Genomic DNA, 12,261 nt, shown 5'->3' with positions numbered 1-12,261 from the left:
TTTCTTTCAAGTGCACATGGAACATTTTCCAGGACAGATCACAGGCTAGGCCACAAAACAAGTCTCAATAAATTTAAAAAGACTGAAATCATATCAAGCATCTTTTCCTACCGTAATGCTATGGGACTAGAAATCAACTTGAAGAAAAAAACTGCAAAAAAACACAAATATGTGCAGGCTAAACAATATGTACTAAACAACCAATGGGTCACTGAAGAAATCAAAGCAGAAATTTAAAAAATACCTGGAAATAAATGAAAACACAAAGAAAAGAACCCAAATTCTATGGGATGCAAGCAGAAGTAGTTCTAAAAGGGAATTATATAGCAATACAAGCATACTTCATGAAACAAGAAAAATCTCAAATAAACAACCTAACCTTATATCTAAAGGACCACAAAAAGAAGAACAAGCAAAACCCAAAATTAGTAGAAGGAAAGAAATCATAAAGATCAGAGAAGAAATAAATGAAACAGAGACTAAAAAATCAATAGAGAAGATCAATAAAACTTAGAGCTGGTTCTCTGAAAAGATAAACAAAATTGATAAACCGTTAGCCAGACTCATCAAGAAAAAAAAAAGAGACAGAGAGAGAGGACCTGGCCCAAATCAATAAGATCATAAATAAAAAAGAAGTTACAATCGAAACCAAAGAAATATAAAGAATCATAAGAGATTACTACAATTATATGGCTATAAAAAGGAAAACCTAGAAGAAAAGGACAAATTCCTAGAAATGTACAATCTCCCAAAACTGAACCAGGAAGAAATAGAAAATACAAACAGACTGATTACCAGTAATGAAATTGAATCAGTAAAAAAACCAAATAAACAAAAAAAACCATCTCCCAACAAACAAAAGTCCAGGACCAGACAGCTTCAGAGATGAATTCTACCAAACACTTAAAGAAGAGTAAATGCCCCTACTTCTCAAACTATTCTAAAAAATTGAAGGGAAAGAATGCTTCTGAACCTGTTCTACAAGGCCAGCACCACCCTGATACAAAAACCAAAGATACCACAAAAGAAAATTACAGGCCAGTATAACTGATGAACATAAATGCAGAAATCCTCAACAAAATATTAGCAAACTGAATTCAACAGTACATTAAAGGAATCATACACCACGGTTTATCTCAGGGATGCAAAGATGGCTCAATATTCACAAATCAGTCAATGTGATACACCACATTAACAAACTGAAGAAAAAAAACAGCATATGATGACCTCAACAGATGCAGAAAAAGCTTTTGACAAAATTTAATATCAATTTATGATAAAAACTCTGAACAAAGTGAGTTTAGAGGGAACATACCTCAACATAATAACAGCCTTATATGAAAAACCTACAGCCAATATCATACTCAATGGGGAAAAGCTGAAGCATTTTCTCTAAGATCAGGAACAAGAAAAGGATGCCCACTTTTGTCATTTTTATTCAATATAGTATTTGAAGTCCTAGCCATACAAGACAAAGAAATATAGGGAATCCAAATTGGAGAGGAAGGCGTAAAACTGTCACTGTTTGCAGATGACATGATATATATAAAGAAAATCCTAAAGATGCCACCAAAAAAATATTAGAACTAATAAATGAACTTAGTAAAGTTGCAGATACAAAATTAAAATACAGAAATACATTGTGTTCCTATACACACAATGAGAATGAACTATCAGAAAGGGAAATTAAGAAAACAATCCCATATACAATTGCATCAGAAATAAATCTAACTACGGATGTAAAAGACTTATACTCAGAAAACTATAGACATTAATGAAAAAAAATGAAGATGACACAAACAAATGAAAAGTTATTCTGTGCTCATGGATTGGAAGAATTAATACTGTTAAAACGACCAAACTACCCCAGGCAATCTACAGATTCAAAGCAATTCCTATCAAAATACCAATGGCATTTTTCACAGAACTAGAACAAACCATTCTAAGATTTTTATGGAAACACAAAATACACCAAATATCCAAAACAATCTTAAAAAGAAGAACAAAACTGGAGGCATCACGCTCCCTGATTTCAAACTAATAGTATCAAAACAGTATGATACTGGCAAAACAAACAAACAAACAAACAAACACATAGCCCAATGGAACAGACTAGAGAGCCCAGAAATGTACCCACACTTATATGTTCATTTACTCTCCAACAAAGGATGCAGGAATATACAATGGAGTAAACGCAGCCTCTTCCATAAATGGTGTTAGGAAAACTGGACAGCTACATACAAAAGAATCAAGCTGGACCTCCTTTTCACAGGATATACAAAAATAAACTCAAAATAGATTAAAGAATTAAATGGAAGACCTGAAACCGTAAAACTCCTAAAAGAAAACATAAGCAGTATGCTCTTTGACAATGATCTTAGCAATATTTTTTTCGATCTCTCTCCTCAGGCAAGGGAATCAAAAGTAAAAATGAACAAATGGGACTACATCAAACTAAAAAGCTTTTGCCCAGTAAAGAAAACTATCGACAAAATGAAATGGCCACCTACTGAATGGGAGAAGATATTTGCAAATGATATATCTAATAAGGGGTTCATATTCAAAATATACAAAGAACTTATACAACCCAACATCAGAAAAACAAATAACAAGACTAAAATATGGGCAGATGACCCTAATAAACATTTTTCAAAGAAGACTTAGGGATGGCCAACACACACATGAAAAGATGCTCAACATTAGTAATCAACAGGGAAATGCAAATCAAAACCATAATGATTTATCACCTCACAACTATCAGAATGGCTATCATCAAAAAGACCACAAATAACAAATGTTGGCGAGGATGTGCAGAGAAGCGAACCCTCATGAACTGTTGGTAGAAATGCAAACTGGTGCAGGCACTATGGAAAACAGTATGGAGATACCTCAAAAAATTAAAAATAGAACTACCATATGATCCAACAATTCCACTCCTGGATATTTATCCAAAGAAAACAAAAATGCTAATTCGAAAAGATATATGCTCATACTAAGTGAAGTAAGCCAGACAGAGAAAGATAAATATCATATGATATCACTTATATGAGGAATCTAAAAAAATGATACAAATGAAGAAAGACAAACATCATATGATATCACTTATATATGAGGAATCTAAAAAATATTATACAAATGAACTTATTTACAAAAAAGAAATAGATTCACAGACACAGAAAACAAACTTACAGTTATCAAAGGAGGGGAAGGGATAAATTGGGAGTTCAGGATTAAAATATACACACTACTATATATAAAATAGATAACTAACAAGGACCTACTGTATAGCACAGGGAACTATACTCAGTATCTTGTAATAACCTATAACAGAAGAGAATGTAAAAAAAGAATACATATATTTACATATATATAAGTGAATCACTTTGCTGTACACCTGAAGCTAACACAACATTGTAAATCAACTATATTTCAATCAATTTTTTTTAAAAAGAAAAAATATATATATGCACCCCTATGTTCATTGCAGCATTATTCACAATAGCCAAAATATGGAAGCCACCTAAGTGCCCATAGATACATGAATGGAAGATGTGCATATCACTGAGCCATGAAAAAAAGTAAAATCTTGCCACTTGCAGCAACATGATGGACCTAGGGGGTTAGGCTAAGTGAAATAAGTAGTAGAGAGACAAATATCCTATGATTTCACTTAAATGTGGAATGTAAAAAGGAAAAGAAGTGAACAAGCAATGAAAAAGAAACAGACTCATAGATACAGCAAACAAACTGGTGGTTGCCAGAGCAGAGAACAGTGGGGGATAAGTGAAAGAGGGGGAGGGAACTTAAGAGGTACAAACTTCTTGTTACACAATAAAGGAGTCATAGGGATGGAATGTACAGCATGGGAAATATAGTCTATAATAATGTAATATCTTTGTATAATGACAGATGATAACTAGACTTATCATGCTGCTCACTTTGTAGTGTATAGAAATATAAAATCGCTATGTTGTGCACCTGGAACTAACAGTGTTGCAGGTCAATTATATTTCAAAAACAGACTCATAGGAAAAGAGGAATTTGTGGTTACCAAAAGCTGGGGGAGGGGTGGAAGGGGGGATTGGATGAAAGTGGTGAAAAGGTACAAACTCCCATTTATAAGATAAATAAATACTAGGGCTGTAATGTACAACATGATTAATATAAGTAACTCTGCTGTGTGTTATATATGAAAGTTGTTAAGAGAGTTAATCCTAAGAGTTCTCATCACAAGGAAAACACTTCTTTTTTCTTTTATTTTGTATCTATATGAGAAGATCGATGTTCACTGAACTTATTGTACTAATAATTTCATAATGCTGTACACCTTAAACTTATACAATGCTTTATGTCAAGTATATCTCAATAAAAATGAAGAAAAAAGCACAAGAAAAAGTATTTTAAAAAGTAAAAACGGTACATCTTCCAACCTAAATAGCACCATCTTGCATGGAGCAGGATAAGCTTTCATCAGGGGAAACAACAATGGTTCCATCTAATCAGAGCATGTGACATCTACCTGGCCACTTTAAGCTACTTATGAACTGAACCACCAGTTTAAAAAAGGAGCTACTCTCCTGGCTGATGTGACTGATCCAATTACCAAGGGGAGACAGTTTACTGCTACACAATGCTGGCGAGGAAGACTGTCTGAGATCCAAGGTAATCTCTAGCAGCCTCTTGATACCTGCATCCCCAACAGTAAAAGTGAATTGAAAACTACAGCAACCAACACACTACTATAACATATAAAATAAGTAACCAACAAGTACCTACTGTATAGCACAGGGAAGTATACTCAATATTCTGTAATCATCTATAAGGGAAAATAATCTGAAAAAGAATATATGTATGTATGTATGTATAACTGAATCACTGTGCTGTACAGCTGAAACTAACACAACATTGTAAATCAACTATACTTCAATAAAAATAAAAACAAAAACAAAAACAAAACAAATTCAAAAAAAAAAGAAAGAAAGAAAACTACAGCAACCAAAAAAAAGCAGTATGACTGAGGACTTTGACCTTTCATGGATGAAGGGTTGGGTCACTCCAGAACCAGGAGCAACTGAAGTTCCAGTGGAGGACATGGGAAATATGGAATGAGGAGATGAAAACAGAAACTATAGATACTAACTAAATATATATACATATACACATACACATACACCAACTACGACCTGGTGACCAATTACAGAAATGAGTACTACTATAGTAGCTTTAGCTAATGTCTCCAGGATTCTTACATGTGCGTGTCAATATGTATAAAGTAATCCTTTTCTTAAAAAAAAACAACAAAAAAAAAAGAAACAGTTTAAATCTCACAAAATCATGGTTGTTTTGTTGACATATCAAAGATTTCCAGGGGGTTAAGAACTACAGCACCAACACAATGTGGTTTGTACATGGTAAGGGTTTGTCTCCTCTCTAAGGGGCCTCACACAAAAAACAGCCAAGGCCAGTGCTCATTTTCAAGAGTGAGATCCCCATCCAGGCCTCTGCACAGTAGAGGATGGGAGACTCAAGAAGAGCAGTTTCCTTTTTTGCCACTCCTGCTCTGACTCATTATCCCTTGAAGGCAACCTCTGGCTATCTCTCAGGGCTCTTGCCAGCCCAAGCCTCTTATGATGGCCTTTTCAGTGCCATCAGAGAGGTAGAGTGAGAAAGGAGGAAAACAAAGAAGTGATTTTTCTCTTGATTTGACTTAAATAATAGTGTAAGGAAACATGCATGAGGAGGTTTCTTTATTCTTTTCACTCTAACCAGGTTCTCTACTAAAAGCTGATGCTAACACTGGTCTTATTTTCAAGCTTTCAGTGTTTTTCTCTATTTTTCTCCCTCCAAAAATATCCTTCAAGAGCTGCCAAGTCCCAATGCCTGTATGATGAATTTTCTCCCAAGATTTTCTGGCAGTATTTCCTGTTTATGAGGGCAGGAATCAGAGCAGCCTGAGCCTCAGTTTTAAACCTAAAGTGTTCTTCCAAAGGTATAACAGCCAATTTTTTCTCCCCTTAATAATGCAAAGCTAAAAGATTTACATGTAAAGGACTATTTTTTAAAATTTTTATAATGGACAATTTTAGCAGATTTTACAATGGTGAATATCTCTCCACCCATTGCATTCCTAAGAAAATAACAAGAAGAGTGTATAAAGAAAACTGGGGGAAAGAAGTGACCATTTGGCGATTATTATAGATATCCAAAAAAAATACCACTGGACACAAGCTAAAAGTCCATCAACAAGAAACTGGACTATAAAATAGGAAACAGGCATGCATTGGGAAACTACACAACCATTAAAAACAATAATGTGAGAATTTACATTTATCAACATAAAAAAAGAAATGTAAAATTTGTTTATAAAAGATTATAATATGATCCCATTTCTCCAAAAAATATAAAGTATATTGTATATGTCATCTGTAAGTACATACATAGAAGTCCAGAAGAAGAACATCAAAATGTTATTTTCTTCTTTATCCTTTTACCTATATATCAATATATCAGATGTATATACTTACATATTTGAAGTTTTTACAATATATTGCTTTTATAATTTAAAAAATACCACAAAATGTGTTTCTTTTTATTAAAAAATATGGTGTATCTCTTACCATTTTGTTCTAACAGAGTCGACAATGCATTTGCAGATGCCTGGAAGACTTCTTTTGATGAAGAATGCATCAGCATCGAGAGCATCACTTCCCTGTGAGCTGGGAACCTTTCACAAATTCAACCACAATATTAATAGTAATCTCTTTAATAATTAGCTCAAATATTCACTTACTGTTATGTAATCTCTCTAACAACAAATAAGGGCAGATAAACAATATTTTATGCCACCTCTACTCATAGGAGTGAATTACAGTTAAACAGTTTTATATTTAAAAATTATATTCAAATCCATGAACTACTAATAAAGTAGTATTTCTGTTTCTTCAAAGTAGATAAGCAGTAGACGGAGAAAATAAAAGACTCAGCAGATATATAAAGAGGTGCTAAGAGTAAAAAGATTAAGTGAGCAAAAGAAGATGATGTAAGCAAGAAATGAAAAATTAAAAGTCATAATGAAGCAAAGTGAATTTTTTAATGTAGAGCATAAATATGTTTTAATGATGTATTTATTTTAATGATCTCCTATGGATTTTGAGGAATTAGTGTCTATGACCTGAAATTTATAAACTGCAACATGAACCAACCTTATCCTAATTTCTTTAAAAGATTGCTCAAAGCAGATTAGAAGGCTGGTTTAACATATATTTTTCGAAATTTACTGTTTCCATTCAAAATAGATGTTTAAATAAATAGCATCTGTGTCATTAATTCCCTTCTGATTGGCAGTAGATCACTCTGCTGACAGGCTGTCAGGATTTGAGATGCAGAATATTATATTTAAATTTCCAAGGTAAGTCATTCAAAATTTAAAATCCAGAGGATATGCAGAGCCAACAGTAAAAATCTAAGCAGTTGCTCATGGACATGAAACAAATTTGATATACTCAGAACTCGTGTATCTGTGGGAGAGATGACTGGTCTTATGAGGTTTAAATGGTGCTCCCATAGAAAGCATCCTCAAGAGCTGACAGCTACAAATAACCCTCTCAAGAGAAGACAGGTCAACACTGCTACACCAAGTGGGGAATCACTATAGGAGGCTTCTAACCACATCTAATTCCTGATATTGACAACCTGCTGGCTAGTAACCACAACAGAAAAGGTCACAGATTGCTCTGCAATTTCTATCACTTGAGATTAATTAATATGGCATTTTAAATGATTAGCCAGAAAATTGAAAGGTTCTTTCTTGATGATTCATAATTTACTGAATGACTCTTGATTCTACATCTCTCAGTAATAACTCTCAAACAAACCACCTTTTACTAACTATCCAAGGCAATGGGATCAAAATATATATCCACAAGTATTTTGTGGCAACACTTAAAACATAAATGCCTACATCAAAAATATTTCAAACAATAAAAATTTCAGTTATGGTATTTCATGTGGATTGATTAAAAATATGACTGAAATTTTCTATCATATAGAATCAAAACTACTGACTGGCCATCTTCATCTCCAATCTTCTCATGTAAACTGTTTTGGTACATAAGGAGATTATTCAGGGCCCAACATGCAGCCTCCTGGATTAGGGAAGGAAAAAAGAAACCTGTCAAAAAATAAATTATTGAACAAACCATTTTGAACGACTATAAAATTTATGAAAGAGTCCAACCTGCACATGCTTGTTCTTTCTATGCCACGTTAATGCTTTGTAGCAGGCTTCCAGCCAAAACAATTTATCTTCTTCTTCATCATCATTCTCCTGATTCTCATTCTTTTCCTCTAAGTCTTGATTTAAGAAAATGGTCTCAGCTTGGAAAAAATGTAAACATGTAACTTACTTACAGTTTGAATGACCAACTCTAAGTCCGCATATTGAAACATTATCAACAGAGTGAGGTATTCTTTAGTAGTGGCCCTGGTTAATTAAAAGACCTTTTTAATATATTACCCACTTCATCATACTGCTATCCCATCTAGATAAATTACCAAATGAGCAAGAGGGTACCAAACAAAACTAATAGGCTAGAGGAAGATTAATTAAGGAAGTTAACTGCTAATAATAAAGCTAAATCAAGGATGTATTTACTGATATCTGAACTGGGAAGGATGTACTTACCACAACTGTTAGTTCCCTTGAAAGTATCATCTATTGGAAAATGAGTTACATTAAGACAGAAAAGGCATTTAAGGGTTCCTTCTCTACATATGACTTTCTTGTTATAATGTTATCTTGTTATAATGTTAATATTCAAGATCAAATGCACCTGTATGAATTTCCTTGTTAGTAAAGTTACTTACTGAGGAGAGCTAAACAGCTGAGTGCTGCGACCTGTAATGCTGCATTCTCTGAATACTGCTGCACAGCTTTCACCACAAACTCATGCACCTCGTTTAATACCAGGATATTAAAAAAATTACCTAAAAGTTAAGTGAGATATTAGTGGAATTCTCATCCATGGAACTTAAATTACCTTTAATCACATAACAGTATTTAAATCAACAAATTTGAGTAGTGATGACTATTCTTAATGACATTAAAACATATATTTACTTTAATTAAAATAGCTTAAGAGGATTGCATAAAGTATTGAAAATTTATTTTATGCACTCATTCAATTATCTTGCTTAGACAACGGAACTGACTGGGCAAAAAAAAATTAAATGTTTGAGTTATATTAACTTGTGTTCGTTGACTCCCTCTCATGTCATCAGCATATTAAAACAATGAGGTATCTGTTATTCATGACACTACAATATTCAGTGTACAAAATAACTTAATTTTCCTGCCTTCTAAAAGATGGGGGAAAAAACCTCCCTTGTCATTAAATGCTTTTGCTGAAACAGCCTTCTGTCACTTAAAGAATAGTGCTCAGAAAACCCATTGGCACACTTATCATTACCTGATCTTGTCTATGATAATCTTAGAAGAAAAATATGAGAATATTTTACTACCTCTAACCCAACCCAGGAAGACATCCCTTACATTTTTATACTCATTCTTCTCATAATCATATAGAAATCTAAATCCTTATAAGGAAAAAAATTGTAAATAACAGTCCAAAAATATGTGCCTCCTTCCACTTAGCTTAACCGTAACTTACTAACAGTCACCAAGTTTCCTTCTAGGAGTAAGAATGAAACTCCTAGTTAGCTATATGTGTAATTAGATGATCCCTGAGACACACAGCCAGAATTGGAAAAGATTCTATACCATGAAAAGACTAAAGTCCACACTAAATATTAATCAAGGCTTCAAAATCAAAAGGCAGATTAACTAGGTGTAGCTCTTCTTTATCAACATCTTTTTATGTTCATGCCTCTTCCGCATTCACCCATTAAGCTGACATACTCCCCAGCCCTTAGTGGTCTCTCGTCTTGGAGGGTCATTTCAAAAAAGGTTCTTTTCCACTTTTACCAGCTTATCTAAACTTGGGCTGTCTCACCTCCTTTTCCCTAGTATTATTCCCATGCCACTGCCAACAGTTGCTCTACCACTGAAAACTGTGTGACTCTGAGCAAACATCAGTGAGACTGGCCTTATCTTATTTTCATTTATATTTATGTGAAAATACATAGTAAATTATATAAGGCCTTTAAATGCATTAACCCCATAACTGAATTTCATAATTTGACAAAATGCTTAGTATTTATTTACTGACTTTGGGTTTTTATTTTAATTATGAGGAAGAAGTGAAAAGTTTTATTCAGCTTCTTTGAAACAATAACAGGGACAATAAATTCTCTAGTCACTAAGAAAGCACCTTTAACTAAAGATCAGTTTGAGGAAATTCGCTGGTGGTCCAGTGGTTAAGACTCTGCACTGTCACTGCCAAGGGCCTGGGTTTAATCCCTGTTCAGGGAACTAAGATCCCACAAGCCTTGAGATGCAGCCAAAAAAAAGATCAATTTGATGACTTTTTACTTTCAAAAAATGTCACAGAACAATATAAAACTTATAAATGATATGATAGTTTATATGGTTTATTTAATTTCAACAGTATAATGTCAACCACCCTTAATGTGCTATTGTAGACCTATTTGAAAATCAAGTACCATTTCCTCATCATGACAATAAAACCACTTCTTCGTCTGGCTCATTTAAGGGATTAAGGTAAACTCACATTCTTAGTATGTCGTGCAAGTTTTAACTTGAGTGGTAAGTCGCAGAACATGAAATAGAGAATTCTATATTAGTGTGTTACTCTATTAGCTAGATTTAAGAAATCAACTTTTGAATTACTTTAAAACTTTCCCAGATATCAGCTAGCTTGTACAACTGTGTGCTTCTTCATGAAAATATGAGTAAAATTCTCACCTGATAAAAGAAATAAACTAGTAAATGGTTACAACATTATAGAAGAAATGCTTTGTTTTGCTTAGGAATGCAGAAATCTGGATTCTTAGCCTGATTTTACCACTTACTGACTACATGATCTTGGATAAGACACACAGACTTGCTAAAATAGGTCCTCATCTGTAAATACAGAGATAATAAAAATATCACATCTCCCAGGATTGTTTCAAGGATCAAAAAATTATATATTATATATGAAACTACTTTAGGAAATATGAAAGAAATGTGCAAATAAGACATTATTTTCATATCTCCACAGTTTTGGTCATATGATAAGCATTCAATAAATGCTTATCAAGGAAAGAAACAAACTGAAGTTGTGCATGCAAATTAGAATTCAATTTATAAAAATTCCATTTTAACTGAAACTACCTAGTAATATTCCTAAGGCTAAAATCAATTGCAGAATTATACAAATTCTGAATTATGCAGGGGATATAGCCATATTTCTGTAAATGAAAATATAAGTTGCTACAATAAAAACATAAAAATGAGTTTTTTCAAATGAATAATGATTTTTTTCCCAAAGTTATAGTGATGAAAAGTCAAATGTCTATTATAATAATCCTGATTTTGCACAAAACATTTCTGGTGATCCTTTTTAGAAAAGGTTGTCGGAACCAATTTCCAACAGTTAAGGATCCTACCTTACTATTCACCAACCATTTACTTTTTTTTTTTTTTTTTTAATGTTCTCATCTTTTATTTTTTTATTTATTTATGGTTGTGTTGGGTCTTCGTTTCTGTGCGAGGGCTTTCTCTAGTTGTGGCAAGCGGGGGCCACTCTTCATCGCGGTGCGCGGGCCTCTCACTATCGCCGCCTCTCTTGTTGCGGAGCACAGGCTCCAGACGCGCAGGCTCAGTAGTTGTGGCTCACGGGCCTACTTGCTCCGCGGCATGTGGGATCTTCCCAGACCAGGGCTCGAACCCGTGTCCCCTGCATTAGCAGGCAGATTCTCAACCACTGCGCCACCAGGGAAGCCCCCCATTTTACTTTTTAATGCGTTGTTCTCCTCACAAAAACATCAAGGAAATCTCCAAGGTGTGTATTGAGGGAGTTGGGGGAGGCTCAACAAGGAGCTGAAACAAGAACTGTGAGCTGAAAGCAAATGGACAAGCCAGAGTAGCCATGTGGGAAAGTATGAGTCACTGTGATCAACCAGCCTTGATCAGACTAGCCTTGTACTCTCTCCAAAGGAGGGTAGCTCAACCAGAGTCTCCCACTTCAAGTTTGAATCTTAAAAAGATTCTAAAGTGGTCCCAGGTCAGTCCTGTGCCCTGGCTCCTGGCAAACATCTCTGGATGAGATGTTTAGGTCCTCAGGATTCTCAGAGATTAAA

At 34.1% G+C, this 12,261-nt stretch overlaps 1 protein-coding gene across 1 annotated transcript in view; it reads right to left on the bottom strand.

Moving 5' to 3' along the window:
• The window catches only part of LRRK2 (leucine rich repeat kinase 2), a 142,768-nt gene that overhangs the window by 111,854 nt on the left and 18,653 nt on the right, over positions 1-12,261 (bottom strand). Inside the window, 4 exon segments of the mRNA XM_036865466.1 lie at positions 6,618-6,724; positions 8,065-8,144; positions 8,237-8,376; positions 8,866-8,985. Coding sequence (XP_036721361.1) covers positions 6,618-6,724; positions 8,065-8,144; positions 8,237-8,376; positions 8,866-8,985 — 447 coding nt within the window.

The sequence above is a fragment of the Balaenoptera musculus genome, chromosome 10, assembly GCF_009873245.2.
Source record: "Balaenoptera musculus isolate JJ_BM4_2016_0621 chromosome 10, mBalMus1.pri.v3, whole genome shotgun sequence".
Lineage (NCBI taxonomy): Eukaryota > Metazoa > Chordata > Mammalia > Artiodactyla > Balaenopteridae > Balaenoptera > Balaenoptera musculus.
Note: the sequence above shows the minus strand (reverse complement) of the source record. Positions and strands in the feature narration are given on the sequence as shown.